The 20,847-nt window shown below is 43.2% G+C and overlaps 2 protein-coding genes across 5 annotated transcripts in view; both read right to left on the bottom strand.

Annotated features, from left to right (window-relative positions):
* LOC115786625 (protocadherin gamma-C5-like) overlaps positions 1-17,950 on the bottom strand; it is a 365,072-nt gene extending 347,122 nt beyond the window's left edge. Inside the window, exon 1 of one of the 4 annotated variants that reach the window (XM_030738900.1) lies at positions 15,546-17,950. In XM_030738900.1, coding sequence (XP_030594760.1) covers positions 15,546-17,930 — 2,385 coding nt within the window. In that variant the 5' untranslated portion in view covers positions 17,931-17,950. Of the gene's footprint in view, positions 1-11,548; positions 13,997-15,545 lie in introns of those variants that run through there. The other 3 variants (XM_030738919.1, XM_030738897.1, XM_030738920.1) reach the window with 3 other exon arrangements.
* On the bottom strand, positions 8,649-9,779 carry LOC115787082 (protocadherin gamma-B4-like). Its single transcript, XM_030739653.1, has one exon. It carries the CDS (start codon positions 9,777-9,779, stop codon positions 8,649-8,651), a length of 1,131 nt encoding a protein of 376 aa, XP_030595513.1.
* Positions 17,951-20,847: the final 2,897 nt, after the last annotated feature.

The following is a 20,847-nucleotide window of genomic DNA, read 5'->3' on the forward strand; positions in this document are numbered from 1 at the left end:
CTCCTAACCCTGAAATGCCGTCCCCACTACCTGCCCCGCGAGTTTACGTCGGTCATCTTCAGCGCCGTCTATATTCCACCTCAGGCGGACACAAACACTGCACTATCCGAGCTATATGAGGCTATTTCCACCTATCAGGCTAACCAGCGTGATGCGGCTCTCATCGTAGCCGGGGACTTTAACAGTGCAAACTTGAAAAAGCTGATACCGGAGTTGATTCAACACATCGACTGCCCCACCAGAGGAGAGAGGACCCTAGACCACTGCTATTCTCCATTCAAAGATGGCTACAAAGCAAAGCCTCTTCCGCCTTTTGGGAAGTCTGACCACACCTCTGTGCTTCTCATGCCGAAATACAAACAACGGCTCAGGCAGGAACCCCCTGCTGTGAGAGAAGTGACACGGTGGTCTGATCAAACAGAGGCCGCTCTGCAGGGTGCGTTGGATTCAACCGACTGGGACATGTTTCGCAGCAGCGCGGGCGGAGACATCGAGGAGTTTACGGAAACTGTTGTGGGATTTATTGGGAAAGTTGTTGAAGACACTTCACTTAGGAGGACCATCAGGACTTTTCCCAACCAGAAGCCGTGGGTGGATAAATCTGTCCGCGACGCCCTGAGGTCCCGCACCGTTGCCTACAACTCCGGCCTCGCCTCTGGGAACATGGAGGACTACAAGGTTGCATCATACAACGTCCGCAGAGCGGTGAAAGAGGCAAAACATCGCTACGGCCGCAGACTGGAACAGCAACTACAACAGTCTGACCCCAGGGGACTGTGGCAGGGACTACGCACCATCACGGACTACAAAGCACCACACACACACCCGGTGAGTGCCGACGCTTCTCTGGCTGATGAACTCAACATCTTCTTTGCGCGCTTTGAGTCGGGAAGCCGACAGCCCGCTGCGCTCCCGGCCGGAGGGGCGGAGACACTCACTGTGACGGAGCGCGACGTGAGGAGGGCGTTTAGACGTGTAAACACCAGGAAAGCGGCTGGACCAGACGGTATTAGCGGACGTGTCCTTAAGACCTGCGCTGACCAGCTGGCACCTGTGTTTACACTGATATTCAACCTCTCACTGAAACTGTGTGTGATTCCCACCTGCTTTAAAAAGTCCATCATAGTCCCTGTCCCAAAGAAACCACACCCCAGCAGCCCCAATGACTTCAGGCCCATAGCACTCACCTCTGTGGTGATGAAGTGTTTTGAGAGACTCATCAAGACATTCATCACCTCCTCACTGCCCACCACCCTCGACCCACTACAGTTTGCATACCGGCCAGACAGATCCACAGATGACGCCATATCCTTCCTCCTCCACAAGACCCTTTCACACATAGACACTGGTAAGGGGAACTATGTGAGAGTGCTGTTTGTAGATTACAGCTCAGCATTCAACACCATAGTTCCCTCCAGGCTGGTCTCTAAGCTGCTGGACCTGGGCCTGGGCCCATCCCTGTGCAGGTGGGTTCACAGCTTCCTGACCAGCAGACCACAGGTGGTACGAGTGGGTCACCTCACCTCATCCTCCCTCACCCTCAACACTGGATCCCCCCAAGGCTGTGTGCTCAGCCCTCTGCTGTACTCACTGTACACCCATGACTGCGAGGCCACGTCAGAGTCCAACGTCATCATCAAGTTTGCTGACGACACTGCTGTTGTGGGACTAATCTCTCACAATGAGGAGACAGCCTACAGGAGAGAGGTCTCCCGCCTGGAGAACTGGTGCCAGGAGAACCACCTCCTGCTCAACGTCAGCAAAACAAAGGAACTGATCGTGGACTTCAGCAGGAAGCAGCAGAGGGACTACCATCCACTTGTCATCAGTGGTGCTGAGGTGGAAAGAGTGGACACCTTCAAATACCTGGGAGTGACCATCTCACAGGACCTGTCCTGGACTCATCACATAAACATCACTGTGAAGAAGGCCAGACAGCGTCTCTACCTCCTCAGGCGGCTGAGAGACTTCAAGCTCCCACTCAAGGTGCTCAGGAACTTTTACACCTGCACCATTGAGAGCATCATGCGTGGGAGCATCACCACCTGGATGGGAAACTGCACCAAGCAGGACTTCATGGCCCTAAAAAGGGTGGTTCGTTCAGCTGAACGGACCATCAGAACCACCCTCCCCAACCTGCAGGACATTTACACCAAGCAGTGCAGGCTGAGGGCCATGAAGATCCTAAAACAGCCCAGCCACCCCGGACACTCTCTCTTCTCCCTGCTCCCATCAGGCCGGCGTTACCGCTGCCTGAGGGCTAAGACTGAAAGGTTGAAGAAGAGTTTTTACCCACAAGCCATCCGTCTGCTCAACTCTGAGCCCTAACTGGACCATTATTGCACAGTGTAAATATCATAATTTAAAAAGTGTGTATAGTGTATAGTATATAGAGTATAGTGTATAGTGTGAATTACTTTTTTTTTAATTTTTATTCTTATTTATATGTGTGTGTATATAAGGTTGCAGGTACAAAATACATTTCACTGTGCATTGTACTGTGTATAACTGTGCATGTGACAAATAAACACTATCTTATCTTATCTTATCTTATCTTAATTTCTTGCACCCCAGTAAAAAACATTGTTTTGACACCACCAAATGGCTCTATGTGGCGCAAAGACTTTAAGATATCAGGCCAAATAGGGGAGCCTGGACAAAAAGATATTCCCATCTTTTCCAGTCTGGCCAGGCAAATTGAAAATGGGCTCAATAAAGGCTACCCAGAGTCAGAAATCACTGATGCTGTAATTCGTGCTATCACACCAGGCCTGCAGCTACGGAGTTATCTGGAAGGGAAGGAGAATCTGACATTGCCTGCCCTCAGGAGAATCCTCAGGTCTCACTACCAGGAGAAAAGTGCCACAGAGTTATATAAGCAACTCACCTCCAAGGTCCAGGGTAATAAAGAGACACCCCAAAATTTCTTAATCAGAGCAATGGATTTGAGACAGAAAATCCTGTTTGCATCTCAGGAAGTCGAATCAAGTCTGAAATATGATCCAGCACTTGTTCAGAGTCTTTTCATGCATACTGTCCTGACTGGTCTTCAAAATGACAATATTAAAAGTGACCTGCAGCCTTACCTACTGCAGATAAATACTTCAGATGAGTTGTTGCTGGAGAAAGTGAATATTGCAGTCGCCAATGAGAAAGAGAGGCAAGACAAAAAGAAACATGCAGCTCCATCACGAGTAACAACTGTAAATACTGTCCAATCCAGCAACTCCCCAGTGGAACATAAAAGCACAGTTCAAGAAAGAGCAGCCACTGTACCCCCTGATCTCCTCTCGGAAATAAAAGAAATGCGTGCTGATATGGTGCTGCTGAAAGACTTGAGGGCCGAGGTTTCCCAAATCAGAGAAACCATTCAAAAGTCAACTCCTGCACCCCCGCAGCCTGTCCTCATTGAGGCTGAACAAAACTGTATGCAGTTTTACCACCAGCAACCACCAGCAGTGGCACCGCAATACCACTCAGCACACGGGGAACAGCACAGTTTCAACAAAGGTTTGCACCCCAGCAATACTATCCAGCACCACGCAACCACCCCAGGTGTTTTGCTTGTGTGCAGGCTGGTGAGGAATATTGTCAACACTGTTTTAGGAAGGGAAGAGAGTAAGAAATTGAAATGTTGTTCTGTTTGTAAAATAACACTGTACTGCTCGAAAAAATGCCAAGAGAGACACTGGTCAGCACACAGAAAATGTTGTAGACCAAACACATGCTTGGGCATTAAAAAACAGGAAACCCCATCAGGTCAGAAACTAAAATACAGGAAAATTGGTAATTCAGTGATGACACCCACTGTAAGGGAGTTAGTAGGAGAGAAATGTCTCATTAAGTGCTTTCTGCACAACCAAAGATTTCAGGCACTTTGGGACACAGGTTCACAAATCTGTGCTATAGATGAGGCCTGGAAGCAGAGCCATTTACCTGATGTTAAGCTGAGGGATATAGCTGAACTAGTCAATCCTCTTGAGCCACTGCAACTCAAGGCAGCTAATGGAACAGAAATGCCATATATTGGTTGGCTTCAGGTGAGTTTCAAACTTACTGCTAATGATGATGAGTTGTTAATACCCATGTTAGTATTAAAAGGCAACCAACAGTCGTGTCCCATAATTGCTTTCAATGTGATTTGGCACCTAGTGAACAATGTACAGGACCAGACGAAAGACAGAAACAAAGAGAAGCTAATGAAAACAAGTAAAGGTAGCTTTCCCTCACCTTAGAAAGAATAGAACAAGAGCCTTTGTTAATGCAGTGAGGGTGGGACAGCCATGTGAGCACAGATTAAGAACAACAAATGAGAGAGTCAGCGTGCCTAAACACAGCTCCATCCAAATCGAGTGTCGAGTGCAAGCTCTACCTTTCAAGGAAGATAAGAATCTGATCTTTGAACCTCATGAGAACCCACAGTGGCCTGAAGGACTCGAGTTTTGTGACACCCTTGTATCAGTGAAGGCCAGAATGACACCAAAAATTCTTGTCAGTGTACAAAATCCCACCAGCCATGACATCGTACTGCCAAGTAGGACTGCTATTGGAACTGTGCAGCCCATTGGATCAATATATCCTGCTAATATATTCAAAACTGACTGCCTGCCCACTGCATCAGTCCACCATGTTCAGGCTAAGAACCCCAGTGAGAGAATACCTACCACTGAACAATGGAATCCACCTGTTGATCTGACTCACCTGAATGAATATCAAAAACAAGTTGTCAGTCAGATGTTAAGAGAAGAATCACAGTCATTCTCTAGGTCTGATGATGACATAGGCTGTGTGGAAAACCTGCAAATGAACATTTCATTGAAAAATAATGACCCAGTGACACGGACATATCGCTCTGTACCAAAGCCCTTGTATCAGGAGATGAAAAACTACCTACAGGACCTGATAGCCCAGGGGTGGGTGGAAAAATCCACTTCATCTTACTCCTCCCCTGTAGTCTGTGTGAGAAAAAAAGATGGTACGCTGCGTTTATGCATTGATTACAGGGAGCTCAATAGGAAAACTCACCCAGATCGTCATCCCATCCCCAGAGTACAGGACATTATGGACAATTTGGGCGGAAACACACTCTTTTCACTGCTGGACCAGGGTAAGGCATACCACCAGGGGTTCATGGGCAAAGACAGCAAACATCTAACAGCTTTTGTGACCCCCTGGGGGTTGTATGAATGGGTCAGAATCCCATTTGGACTGATGAACGCCCCTGCAGCATTTCAGCGCTGCATGGAGGAGTGCTTAGAGGGATTAAGGGATGAGATATGTGTGCCTTACCTTGATGATGTCCTAGTGTTCAGCAGAACATTTGAGGATCACGTTGAGGATGTCAGGAAGGTACTGCGACGACTGAGGGAGCATGGAATCAAATTAAAACCAAGGAAGTGTGACCTATTTAAAGCAGAAGTACGGTACCTTGGCAGGATTGTTTCAGCTGAGGGAAGCAGGATAGATCCAGCTGATACTGCTGCAGTCACAGCTTTGAAAAGCAAACAGCCAGGTACTATTGGTGAATTAAGAGCAATGTTAGGACTATTAAGTTATTACAGGCAATACATCAAGGATTTTGCACGGATTGCGAATCCTCTGTATGACCTGCTCAAGGGACCCGGAGACATTGACACCCAGCAAAACAAAAGACCAAAGTGGCAAATGAAACGGAATAATAGGAGTGTCCCATCCGGTACACCTATTGAGTGGACCGACTTGCATCAGTCAGCGCTGGAACAGATAATAGACTGTCTAACTCAGCCTCCTGTTTTGGGCTTTCCAGAGTTTTCGCAGCCATTCGTTCTCCACATTGATGCGTCAAATCAAGGACTAGGTGCTGTGCTGTACCAAAAACAGGATGGGAAGCTTCGTGTGATTGCTTATGGTTCTCGTACTTTAACTGCAGCTGAGAAAAATTACCATCTGCATTCAGGCAAGTTAGAGTTTTTAGCTCTTAAATGGGCAATCACAGAGAAATTCCGCGATTACTTATATTATGCGCCATTCTTTACAGTGTACACCGACAATAACCCACTTACCTATGTACTATCCAGTGCCAAATTGAATGCAACAGGATGCAGATGGGTAGCAGAACTGGCAGATTTCCACTTCAGAATTAAATATCGCCCTGGTAAGGAAAATGTGGATGCAGACAGTCTGTCCAGGATGCCTGTAGATATGGAAACATTTATGGAAGAGTGCATGCAGGAAATGGCATATGATGTGATTGGAGCAGCCACAGAAGCAGTGGAAAGACAGGGAGAATCCAGTGTGTCATGGTCCATGGGTGTCTCAGTCAAGTGTGCAGCCATGGCCGCAGATGTCTCCATCATTCCACTCACAAAAGATCAAATCAAACAAGACCAGAGACATGATCTAACAATTGGGCCTGTGATTCAGTGTAAACTAACAGAGCAAAAACCATTGAGCTCAGGGCTGAAGCAACTTACCCCTCAGACCCTCTGTCTTCGAAGAGAATGGGACAAATTGGAGATGGATGAGAATGGAGTTTTGTACAGAAGAACAGCAAACAGAAAACAGCTAGTCTTACCAGAAAAACACAAAAATACAGTATTAAAGGAGCTGCACAATGAAATGGGCCATCAGGGTGTAGAAAGGACAATGTCACTGATACGGGACCGGTTCTTCTGGCCCTATATGCAGCGAGAAGTAGAGGATTATGTTTCGAGGAGATGTTTTTGCATAAAACAGAAGAAACCATGTCATGAGAGCAGAGCACCACTGACTAATATTGTCACTACTCACCCATTTGAACTTGTCTCTATTGATTTCCTACATCTTGATAAGTGCAAGGGCAGTTATGAATACATCCTTGTAATTATTGACCACTTTACACGTTTTGCCCAGGCGTATGCCACAACTTCCAAATCAGGTAAAACAGCAGCGGACAAAATCTTTAATGACTATGCTCTATGATTTGGCTTCCCAGAACGAATCCATCATGACCAGGGTGCTGAGTTTGAAAATCAGCTGTTTGCACAACTGAAAAACTACTGTGGGATTGCTGGCTCCAGAACTACTCCCTATCATCCCCAAGGGAACAGACAAGTGGAGCGGTTTAATAGGACGCTACTCCAGATGTTAAAGACACTCTCAGAGAGACAGAAAACAAACTGGAAGGATTCACTTAACAAACTGATCTATGCCTACAACTGTACCAGGAGCGAGGTAACTGGATTTTCTCCTTTTTACTTGTTATATGGACGCTCCCCACGATTGCCAGTCGACATGCTGTTCAGTTTGACATCAGAACAAGGAGACAGCAATCACCATGACTACATGGAAAAGTGGAAACACGGCATGGAAGAAGCATATGAGATAACCAGAGAAAACACTCACAAAACAGCCATGAGAAGCAAAAGGCATTACGACAGTAAGGTGAAAAGCTCAGTATTACAGCCAGGTGATCGTGTTTTGGTCAGGAACATGATGCCTCGAGGAGGCCCAGGCAAGCTGAGGAACCACTGGGAGGATACAGTTCACACAGTTGTCCGTCAGGTCAGCAAAGATATCCCAGTTTATGAACTCAGACCTGAGAAGGCAAAAGGACGATCAAGAATATTGCATCGCAATCTTCTCTTACCATGTGACCATTTGCCAATTGAGATAGAAGTGAGACCACAAACAAGAAAAAAAGCTGTAGAGACAAGTGAGGAGGTTGAACAGTCAGAGGAAGAGGATGACGATGATGAACACTATCCAGTGTCACCTCAACAGCCATCCCAGCCACGCCATCATCAGATGCTGAATCCTGTGAGTGCTGATGGGCCAGCTGAGCACCTCCAAGCAGAGGAGATGGTGTCTGGGACAGAGAGGCAGCAGAGAGCAGTGGACCAGTGTGAGGACTTTCCTGGCCAGGAGGGAAGTCGTGCTGGGGAAACAGCAGTGGAGGATCTTGTCCCTTCACCTGCCCCAAGTGAATTCAGCAGGACCAGTGAGCAAGAGCCTCAGCGACCGAGCAGACAGCGTAAGCCACCAAAGATCTTCACCTATGATCGGCTTGGCTCACCAGCTTGTTATAACATGAGAACACTACCACATCATTCACACTCTATGGTGCCGTGGACACGCACTTCGGAGGTATACTACCGCTACCGCTGATGGACAGAGAAAGAAACTGATCACATACAAAACACGCTACTGAACTGAGTTAATGCACATACATCTCACTCAAGTCAGAGCAAATGGACTGTTTAACACAGAATTCACATTCAAATGGACTGTTGAACATAAAGGAGATTCATACATTATGCCTTCAGCTTAACACATATGCAAAGCACACCACATGGCCACAGTCACTTAAAACTCTGTCATGGTCTTTTATCAATTGAGACTGTTGCTGCTTTAGACATGCTGCACTAACAGGACTTTGTCACAAGTCACCTGCAGACTGTTACCTGTGTCTAACTGAATGGACACTGTAATTCATGCAGACCATCAGAGAACGCTGAAAGACTCGGGTTGTTAACCCATCCTAAAAAGAATGTATGAAAAGAGTTCCAGCCTGTGAAACGATATTTGTAGAGTAATAAGGTACAGCAGCAATTATAGTATACTGTGGTTTAATGCATGTTTCTTGATGCCATTGTTATAAGTAACCCCATATTTGTGTTTAAGATTAACTGTCAGGATGTTGGGGTATTCTCAGAATCACTGTCCTGCACGTTAATGATGCCCACCTCTGTACCAGGTGGGACGTTCTCGGGTATGGCGTTAGAAAGTGATTTTACGTATATAGCGGGAGCATTATCGTTTACATCTGTAATATCTATTAACAAGTTAACATAAGATGTTAGACCTAAACCGTCTTTGGTATGTACTCTCATTTCAAATAAATTCATGTCTTCAAAGTCAATCACACCGGTCACTCTAATTTCTCCAGTTTTGGGATCAATGGAAAATGCATTTATATCATCGTCAGACACATGACTTAAGTCATACGTTACATCTCCATTCACTCCTTCATCTGCGTCTGTGGCACTGACTTTAATCACTATTGTATCTGGAGAAGAGTTTTCAGGCAGACTGGCTTTGTAAACGGCTTGGCTGAACACTGGGGCGTTATTATTAGCATCCAGTACAGTGACGTGTATGACTACGGTACCTGATCTCTGAGGAGATCCACCATCCAAAGCTGTGAGAAGCAAATTAATCTCTTTTTGTTTCTCTCGATCAAGAATATTTTCCAGTACGAGTTCAAATTTGTTGTTGTCAACAGCCAGAATGAAGTTGTCGTTCTTTTGAAGCTTGTACCCTTGAACAGCATTTTGACCTATATCTGCGTCATGGGCCTCCTCTATTGAGAAGCGGTTACCCTTGACTGTCGATTCTCCTATTTCCATTTCAATCAGATTCTTTTTGAATTTTGGCGAGTTGTCGTTCACATCTTGAATATGAAGACTTACACGATGAAGCTCTAAAGGATTTTCTAACACCAGATCCACTTTGACAACACAGGAGGGTTTCTTGCCACAAAGGCTTTCTCTGTCGATTCTTTCCGATGTGATCAGATCCCCCGTTCTCAGATTAATGTCACAATAACGCTTACTACTTCCTTCAAAATCAACACGAGCCTTCCGGGAAGATAAAGTCCTCAAACCAAAACCAAGATCCTTGGCTATATTTCCAACAACTGACTCTCGTTTCATCTCTTCGGGAAAAGAATAGCTCAGGTCACAATGAACGATGTGCAGCGTTCCAAAAAAGTAAGAAAAGCAGAAGATCGGGCCTAGTGCTGAAAATCCTTTGTCTCCCATCCTGACCAAAACAGTACCCCAGCGTGCAAAGTTATACCGTTCAAGGAAACAAAGTAAAATCCATCCAAAGACACGCAGTACTAAAACAGGTTGCAGCAATGTACACTGGTTTATACATTTGGAAAGCGACCCTTCCTTTAGTCAACCTACCACTGATATATAAGTAGTAGTGGGTGGACTGGAGAGGCAGTTTTTCTGTCAGCCAACAGCGACACCATGAGTCATTTTTCACATATCACAGTAATATCTAATTAAATATTTTCTATACAAAAACGGTTTCAATCACAGTTGGAAGAGCTTCAAATATCTTTGAATTTAGTCAAAACACAAATGTGGTATCCTGGACTGCAAACAAACATATGACTTTAAAAACGCAAAGACTAGAAATTGTAATTCGCTCAGCATGAAATGTAGGTGTCGTCGGCGTCACATTGAAGTTATACTAAGTGAGATTTGGTTTGTGTAGATCCTATATGTAGTGTTTGCTTTGTTTTGTTTTTTGTTTTGTTTTTTGTTTCCCTGTTTTGTTTTGTTTTTCGAGAGGGGGTGCTTTCTAAATGGTGATATGTACTGAAAACATGCTATAAAATTAAAAAAAAAAAACTACAGTTATTTTTGAACCTCTAAAAGACTGCCACATTAACTTTAAACTGGCACTTTCAAAGTCTTGAACACTTAAATACTTCTGTAATACACAACGGTAATTGATGCTCAATATTATGACAACGAAGTGAGTCAGTTAGGCGAGACCAAAAAAAATTATACTTTTTAAATACAGCACACTTTTTATACACATATAATAATATCACAAACTTCCGGTCACATGTCTGTGGAGTAAAAATAAGTTTCCAGCTGCGGCAGTGCATGAATGCCTTAGGATTCTTTCAGCACCATAGACAGGTACCTTGAGATTTGACATTTGGTGATGCAGAGAATTTGAATGTTGTCTCCTGTTCAGTTTGGTTCACGCACTAACGTCAGCGAGAGGCATTTTAACACTAATGATTAATTTATTCTTTTTATACACTTTTTATACACATATAATAATATAACAAACTTCCGGTCACATGTCTGAGGAGTAAAAATAAGTTTCCAGCTGCGGCAGTTCATGAATGCCTTAGGATTCTTTCAGCACCATGGACAGGTACCTTGAGATTTGACATTTGGTGATGCAGAGAATTTGAGTGTTGTCTCCTGTTCAGTTTGGTTCACGCACCAACGTCAGTGAGAGGCATTTTAACACTAATGATTAATTTATTCTTACAACCGAAGAGCGAACAACCTCTACCTCAGAAACAAAAGACATATTTCTATAATTCATTAATAAAACAGGATTTGATCGTATCGCATGTGTGAAGCATTGATATTTCTTTGACGTCGTTCAAAGTAGCTAAATATTCGTATGACTGTGAAAAAAAACCGTTTTCATTGTTGCGCCTACTACCATCAAAATTTCACTTTCTCTTAAAACGTTCTAGTAAAATGCTTTTTCGAAGATGCATGGATTTTCCTACAAAGAGAATCTAGAAAATATTGGATTCTATTTATATTCCACATACATAAATACTCACACTAAAGACTAAGAGAAAAAAAAAGTAGTTTTTAATAAATGTTTCCCAATATTTTGAAGAAAGTCCACTTCACCAATATTATAAGGTGTTTTAGGTTTCTCAGTCATAACTGCATGAATGCATGATGCAGCCAGACATAAATTAAACAAACTTAGTTAACCTAAATGTACGTGGGGAGCAAAATTAATTTCACCCTACCTCTGCAGTTACTCTGATATCTTCGAACGAATCAGCAAAGTCTGATGGACTTTTCTTCAGAGTCTGGTCAGCAGGCAGCGTGTTGTCAGTGTATGATGTCACAAACTTAAAATCACTGGTTCGAGAACCTGTTGTCAGGTACGCGTCATAATTGTAAGTGCTGCGTAAAGTTCCTGTGCCGTCAACGTCTGCGTAATTGGGAGGGAGATAACCGCTGGGGATGGCAACTGCTCCGTCAAACAACAGTCTGGGCTTTCTCCTGCGACAGAACCTCAAACCCAGGATGATGATGATGAAGGTCAGAAAAAAGGTGGACACAGACACCAGAGCGATGATCAAATAAGAAGTCAGTTTAGAACTGTTGCCACTCTGAGACAGATCTTTCAGTTCTGGCACCTCAGCCAAGTTATCAGAAATCAGTAAATACATGGAACAGGTGGCAGACAGAGAGGGCTGTCCGTTATCTTTCACTGACACTATCAGGTTCTGTTTCATGCTGTCAGATTGAGAAATGTCTCGCTGTGTCCTGATCTCTCCGCTGTGGAGACCAATAGTAAAAAGTCCCGGATCAGTGGATTTGACTATATGATAGGAGAGCCAGGCGTTCTGTCCGGAGTCCGCGTCCACCGCTATCACTTTGGACACCAGAGAGCCTCCGTGTGCAGCTTTGGGGACAAGCTCGGTCATGAACGAGTTGCCCTCCGGGGACGGGTACAGGATCTGAGGAGAGTTGTCATTCACATCCGAGATGAACACACTCACGGTCACGTTGCTGCTGAGAGGAGGAGAACCGTTGTCTCTGGCCATCACCTGAACTTTAAAATTCCTGAATTGTTCATAATCAAACGACCTCACAGCGTGGATCACCCCCGTGTCTCCGTTCACAGACAGATACGAGGACACCGGGGCACCGTTCACCTCACCAGGTATCAGAGAATAAATCACTGTACCGTTTTGTCTCCAGTCGGGGTCTCGAGCAGTAACGGAACATAAAGTGGAGCCAGGTTTGTTATTTTCACTCACATATGCGCTGTACGACTGTTCCTCAAACACAGGTGGGTTGTCGTTGATGTCAGCTACAGATAACTGAACAGTTTTAGAGGAGGACAGAGGTGGAGAGCCCTCGTCAGTGGCTGTGATTGTAATGTTGTAATCAGACACTAGTTCACGGTCCAGTTGTCCTGTGGTCACCAGAGAATAATAATTTTTAATAGAAGGAACCAACTTAAAGGGGACACCCTGCTGGATGGAGCAGCGGACTTGTCCGTTATTCTCAGAGTCGCTGTCCTGCACGTTGATGATGCCTATCTCTGTACCAGGTGACACGCTCTCAGGTATAGAGTTAAATATTGAATTCATATATATAACTGGGGCGTTATCATTTACATCAGTGACATCTATTAACACTTGGGCATAAGACGTTAGTCCCAAACCATCTTTGGATATTACTCTCATTTCATAAGAATTCATATCTTCAAAGTCAATCACACCGGATACTGTAATTTCTCCCGTTTTGGGATCAATGGAAAATGCATTTATATCGTCGTCAGACACATGACTTAAGTCATATGTTACATCTCCATTCACTCCTTCATCTGCGTCTGTGGCACTGACTTTAATCACTGTTGTATCTGGAGAAGAGTTTTCAGGCAGACTGGCTTTGTAAACGGCTTGGCTGAACACTGGGGCGTTATCATTAGCATCCAGTACAGTGACGCGTATGACTACGGTACCTGATCTCTGAGGAGATCCACCATCCAAAGCAGTGAGGAGCAAATTAATCTCTTTTTGTTTCTCTCGATCAAGAGTATTTTCCAGTACGAGTTCAACTCTGTTGTTGTCAACAGCCAGAATGAAGTTGTCGTTCTTTTGAAGCTTGTACCTTTGAACAGCATTTTGACCTATATCTGCGTCATGGGCCTCCTCTATTGAGAAGCGGTTACCCTTGTCTGCCGACTCGCTTATTTCCATTTCAATCAAATTTTCTCTGAATTTTGGCGAGTTGTCGTTCACATCTTGAATATGAAGACTTACACGATGGAGCTCTAAAGGACCTTCTAGTACCAAATCTACTTTCAAAACACAGGAGGGTTTCTTGCCACAAAGGCTTTCTCTGTCGATTCTCTCCGATGTGATCAGTTCCCCCGTTCTCATATTAATATCACAATAACGTTTATGAGTCCCCTCAAAATTAACACGAGTCTTCCGGGAAGATAAAGTCCTCAGATCAAGACCGAGATCCTTTGCTATATTTCCAATAATGGAGTCTCGTTTCATCTCTTCAGGAAAAGAATAACTCAGATCTCCATAAGCGGTGTGCAGCGTTAAAATGAAGTGTGCATAGCAGAAGCTCAGGCATAGGACCGATAATCCTTTGTCTCCCATCCTGACAAAAACAGATCTCCAGTCTACGAATAAAAAATAATACTCGCTTACGCAACAAAGCAAAATCTGTCCAAAATAAACAATAATCGAATACGCTGCAACAATGTTCGCGGTTTCAAATTGGAAATGTTACAATTTCTCGTGACATATTGCATCTGATATCTATGCAACAGTGGGAGGAGTGGGGAGGCCTCCTTTTTTCCTGTCAGACAACAGCGACACCACGAGTTGCTCTTTAATCTTCACACCAGAATGAAATATGTTTTTCACAGACATCAGTCCGTATTACTGAGGTACATTTAAATTAACGGCACGTCTATCTTTAGGATTTAGAATACATGTGATATATGTAGTGTAACTGACTCAGTATGAAATGTGATTGTTGTCACGCTACAACATTTAATATAAACGAAAATTGGTTTGAGATCCTCAGATGTGTTTCCTTCGCTTTTCCTTCTAAAAGTTGTTTTAAACAGCAAATATGCAGAAAATAAAAACATGCTAATGCAGATGGTTTAAATGTTGAAAAAACATAAGTCCACCTAAGCTTTAGGTACAACAGCGATGCATATTTTTAAATACACAACGATGTTGGAGCGCTCCATTTTGAGACAGGACATTGAGGCAATCAGGTGACAACAATTCACACGTCTCATTACATGTGAAAACAATTAATATGACTGAAATTCTTAACACATGGCCAAGGCGCAAAATAACCGGAGTCTGTTCGTGAACAACAGAAGAGTGTTTCAGTACCACGAGGAACTACCGTGATATTCAGCGTGGGTAGTAGCACTTGTTCCGAAAGACTGTTAATGTCAGCGATAGTTTCACAAAAACAAAGATTATTTTTGTCTTAAACCTGAAGCGACAGCGTGCCGAAGGTCGTTTTTCACTACACTTCCTGAAAAGTTACTATCAGTTAAACTTGGCGAAGCCTTATAAAATTTTTCATATTTAACACAGTAAAAGTAAAGACTTGTTAAACTCACTGAATGTGGCTTGTGTTAATATTGTGTCTGTTTCTTTCATAATCGATTTTTTTTTTCTCAAAGGTGTACTTTTATCAGGGTTTTCTGCTCAAAAACACAAGGCTGAATCAGCTCCATTGTAATGCATTACTTTACTTAGTTATATGCACTAGTTCTTATATAGCGCTTTTCGGCTCTGAGCACTCAAAGTTCTTATACAGCACGTTTGCATTCATCCATGCACTTCCATGTGTATCTAAGCCAAGTGCTTTTACTGTCTATCATTCACACACATTCACACTCCAACGCTTGCGACGGAGAGCAACTTGGAGTTCAGTTTCTTGCCCAAGGATACTTTAGCATGCACCCGGAGCAGCAAGGAATCGAACCGCCAATCTTCCGATTAATACGTGACCTGCTCTACCTCCTAAGCCACAGCCACTCCTATACGGTCACATAAGACAATTCTAAAGAAAATGTTATAGAATCACAGTGAACCGTAATATATACATTTTGCAAAACGTCCGATCAACACCATCACAGTGCTTATTTGATTTCAGTTAATGAACACACAATACAACTAGCCAGACATTTAAAAAAAGATTCAGTAAAAATGCACTGTGAAGTGCATTGGTTCCTACCTCTTCAGATGCCACAATTTCTTCGAACGGATCAACAAAGTCTGATGGACTTTTCTTCAGAGTCTGGTCAGCAGGCAGCGTGTTGTCAGTGTATGATGTCACAAACTTAAAGTCACTGGTTCGAGAACCTGTTGTCAGGTACGCGTCATAATTGTAAGCGCTGCGTAAAGTTCCTGTGCCGTCAACGTCTGCGTAATTAGGAGGGAGATAACCGCTGGGGATGGCGACCGCTCCGTCAAACAACAGTCTGGGCTTTCTCCTGCGACAGAACCTCATACCCAGGATGATGATGATGAAGGTCAGAAAAAAGGTGGACACAGACACCAGCGCTATGACCAAGTAAGAGGTCAGTTTGGAATTTTTCTCATCATAAGAAATATCCTTCAGTTCTGGCACCTCAGCCAAGTTATCAGAAATCAGTAAATACATGGAACAGGTGGCAGACAGAGAGGGCTGTCCGTTATCTTTCACTGACACTATCAGGTTCTGTTTCATGCTGTCAGAGTCAGAAATGTCCCGCTGTGTCCTGATCTCTCCGCTGTGGAGACCAATAGTAAAAAGTCCCGGATCAGTGGATTTGACTATATGATAGGACAACCAGGCGTTCTGTCCGGAGTCCGCGTCCACCGCTATCACTTTGGACACCAGAGAGCCTCCGTGTGCAGCTTTGGGGACAAGCTCAGTCATGAAAGAGTTGCCTTCTGAGGAGGGGTACAGGATCTGAGGAGAGTTGTCATTCACATCCGAGATGAACACACTCACGGTCACGTTGCTGCTGAGAGGAGGAGAACCGTTGTCTCTGGCCATCACGTGGACTTTAAAATTCCTGAACTGTTCATAATCAAACGACCTCACAGCGTGGATCACCCCTGTGTCTCCGTTCACAGACAGATAGGAGGACACCGGGGCGCCGTTCACCTCACCAGGTAACAGAGAATAAATCACTGTACCGTTTTGTCTCCAGTCGGGGTCTCGAGCATTAACGGAACATAAAGTGGAGCCAGGTTTGTTATTTTCACTCACATATGCGCTGTACGACTGTTCCTCAAACACAGGTGGGTTGTCGTTGATGTCAGCTACAGATAACTGAACAGTTTTAGAGGAGGACAGAGGTGGAGAGCCCTCGTCAGTGGCTGTGATTGTAATGTTGTAATCAGACACTAGTTCACGATCCAGTTGTCCTGTAGTCACCAGAGAATAATAGTTTTTAACAGAAGGAACCAACTTAAAAGGGACACCCTGCTGGATGGAGCAGCGGACCTGTCCGTTAGTTTCGGAGTCGCTGTCCTGCACGTTGATGATGCCAACCTCTGTACCAGGTGACACGTTCTCAGGTATGGGATCAGTGAGTGATTTTAGATATGTAACTGGGGCGTTATCATTTAGATCAATAACATCTATTAACACTTTGGCATAAGACGTTAGTCCTAAACTATCTTTAGCTTCTGCTCTCATTTCAAATGAACTTCTTTCTTCAAAGTCAATCATACCGGATACTGTAATTTCTCCCGTTTTGGGATCAATGGAAAAAACATTTATATCGTCGTCAGACACATGACTTAAGTCATATGTTACATCTCCATTCACTCCTTCATCTGCGTCTGTGGCACTGACTTTAATCACTATTGTATCTGGAGGAGAGTTCTCAAGCAGACTGGCTTCATAAAAGGCTTGGCTGAACACTGGGGCGTTATCATTAGCATCCAGTATAGTGACGCGTATGACTACGGTACCTGATCTCTGAGGAGATCCACCATCCAAAGCAGTGAGGAGCAAATTAATCTCTTTTTGTTGTTCTCGATCAAGAGCATTTTCCAGTACGAGTTCAACTCTGTTGTTGTCAACAGCCAGAATGAAGTTGTCGTTCTTTTGAAGCTTGTACCTTTGAACAGCATTTTGACCTATATCTGCGTCATGGGCCTCCTCTATTGAGAAGCGGTTACCCTTGTCAGCCGACTCTCTTATTTCCATTTCAATCAAATTCTTTTTGAATTTTGGCGAGTTGTCGTTCACATCTTGAATATGAAGACTTACACGATGGAGCTCTAAAGGATTTTCTAACACCAGATCCACTTTGACAACACAGGAGGCTTTCTTGCCGCAAAGGCTTTCTCTGTCGATTCTCTCCGATGTGATCAAAAACCCCGCATTCAGATCAATGTCACAGTAACGCTTACGAGTCCTATCAAAATCAACACGAGCCTTCCGGGAAGATAAAGTCATTAGATTAAGACCGAGATCCTTTGCTATATTTCCAATAAATGAGTCTCGCTTCATCTCTTCGGGAAAAGAATAGCTGAGCTCTCCATATACGAAGTGCAGCGTTACAATAACGAAAGCATACCAGAAGATCAGGCCTAGCGCCGAAAATCCTTTGTTTCCCATTATCGGAAAAGAAACACTTCTGACTTGTACAAATTGCAGTCCAGAAAAATTTAAAAAAATAAAAAAAAATTTTAAATCCCAACAGCAGGAAACACGATGGAATTCGTGCAACGAATGGATTCTTTTAAACAATTACAACTGATATTAATGCAGTAAGAGTGGGTGGAGATGTTTGGGTTACTTTTGTGCTAGCCCACAGCGGCACCAAGAGTCGCTTCTATCTATTTACAATTGCATTCAATATTCTCGACACTCTCTAAAACAGCCACATTTATTCACCAGACGTAAAAATAAATAAATAGTCAAACTGCTGAATACTGAGTACTTGCAGTTGTATTATTTTATTGATGCCATAACCAATGTACAAACTTGAGTATCAGGATTAAAAGATTAAGTATGATGCCAAGCTACATGTTTCAGCACCAGTTCTAACATCACTGTGGTGCTAACATATACAAACATGTACAGAATGGGATTGCCCTGAATCATTTTGTGATTTTTTTTGATACAAGTGTTAATACCTGTGACATCTGTTAAAATTGTGCACCTGAAATGTAATATAGATGATATAGTTATAATAAAATTTTTCATACAAAAGACATGTATCTCCCATTTAAGGAATTCTACTTTTCCTTTTCCTAATCCAGTATTCATATGACTTGATATTTAAAGTTTTAAATCATTATCACTGCTAGCAGGAGCAGCATAGTACTTGTAGCAGTACCAGAACTGAGTAGAAGCAGTAATCAAAGATGAAAACAATTTCAGAAAAGAAACTTGTTGTGCTAGTTGTTTTAGGACCTCGGACAGAGACAGCAAGATGTTCACATAGAATGAGGGCAGCTTCTACTACAAAATTATCAATACTGCTTCTTCTGAATTTACATTTTGTTCCAGTCAGGGTCCTGAGCTATTACAGAATACCAAGTCCTGCAATGGAAAATGAGATATGATGCCATACATTTTAATACCTAAAATTACACCACCAAGGCAGTTTGAACAATTACAGAGAACAGTGAGTGAAATATCTCTCTCTGAGCTGGTTCAATGCTATGGCAGCTTCACTGCAACAAAACATTTCTTCTTGCTTCCAATAAATGCTCAACAACCTCAATTTCAACTTTTAAGACCAAAAAAGTCCCAGTCGGCACACCAGCATGGGACCGCAAGGTAATTAACATACACAATCCAGCTACACAAGCATAAATGGTCAGCCACTTAAGTAGGTTGTGTACAGAGGCCGTAAAGCTAGCTCTCCGAGCCAACACTCCGTACTCGTCACATATGGGCAGGGTCCCTCTGCGTCACTCCTAAACGCGCTGGGTACCCCCCTCGCGTCGTTAATCAACGCGCAGGGTGCCCTCATTGAGTGCTATAGAGTTTGTAAAGTTTAAGGAGTTTAATGCAGATCAGTGTTGCCACATTGGGTTGATGCATCAAATCTGTCCAGATGTATAATGTATACAGGTTCATTCATACTTTGATTTGTAACTTTTCAGTATTACACAGTAAATAAACAGCTGACCAAGAGCCCACTGTAAAACATCAGTGGGCAGTAAGTAGATTTAATCTAACTTGTTAAACTGCATCAAGCTTTGACAGTTTGCCAGCTGAGTGACTGGGTGTGTTCAGATCAATAAGAATTGAATGTACATATTGATTTATGCAGTTTTCCTACTTGTTGAATTTAAAAGCAGGACAAACTTGGGAAAGAACACCCAAAATCCTCTCCACCTGTCTTTGCCAGCCAATAGTCCAGAAAATCTCCCAGTGTGGCAACACCGATCAAGAGAACACTGAAAAGCAAGCTGTTTCTATTCTGAATGCTTTTTTCCCTCAACAGGTACCTCAGACACTAGTTTAATATCCTTTCCTACTTCCTGTTTGTGAAAAACACCCAAAGGCACTTTTAAGAGCCACGGCTGTCTCGTTTCTCTGTCCTCACTGCTGTCGCTGCTCTTATTTGTCAGTCCTTCTGTTGTCCCTGTCTCTGTCTTTGTTTACCTCTTCATCTTTTTTCATCTGTTTTACTTGTTTGTCAGTGGGCTGTTTAAGTCTTAAGTTGCCTATTTTTGTGTGCGTTACTCTTTGTCTCAACATGACACGCCCCAAATTCAGGCCCTGTGCATCTTGCCAGGCTCCCAATCAGGCAAGCAGAAAAACCTGCTCTGTCTGCTACGGAAGTCTGTCCACCAAACAAAAACTAAAAGAAAAGGTGGAGTCACTGGATGGTCAGTGGGGGAAAGCTGTCCTGAAAAACCGAAATGTTGGCCGGATAATTGATTGCGCCCGTATTGCAGTAAGTAAAATCCTCATCTTTCATACATTAAGTGAGGTCCATTTGTTCCATATAATCAGTACTGTGAATGAGCACAACATGATCTGGGCTTTACAAGCAAAGTCCTGCTGCTACTCGTCTTCCTACTTTGATCCGTGTATAATGGATGAGCTGTTTTAAGATGTTACTGGCATATTAGCGCAGCTCATCATACATGGTCTTCATAAATTTCACAATTTCTTATATTTTAAGTTTTTTTTTAATTATATGTCAAATAAGCTATGTCTGTTTATATTTTGCAACAGTATTTTATCTATATTTTGCTAAAGATAAACAATTATTGTGCTCTAATAAAATGGTGGGTTTAAGTAATCTGTGCCAACTGTTTTTGTTCATTTCAGGTGCGGAAACTTGAGGCTATCGGCTACAAGCCCATTTTATTTATTGGCAAAAAAGATAAGGTGTCAAATAAGTGGGTAGCAGATGTTATTACCCATCTGGGCCCCAGTTCTACTACAAGAAATTTCCTGGAGAAGATGCAGAGGGCTTATGAATTTATCTTGACTAAGGGTAAGAATAAATCTTTTTTGTGGTCACAATTCTTTCATTTCAGTTGGTTGAAGGTTGAAGAAGGTTGAA

Source organism: Archocentrus centrarchus, chromosome 10 (genome assembly GCF_007364275.1).
Source record: "Archocentrus centrarchus isolate MPI-CPG fArcCen1 chromosome 10, fArcCen1, whole genome shotgun sequence".
Classification (NCBI taxonomy): domain Eukaryota; kingdom Metazoa; phylum Chordata; class Actinopteri; order Cichliformes; family Cichlidae; genus Archocentrus; species Archocentrus centrarchus.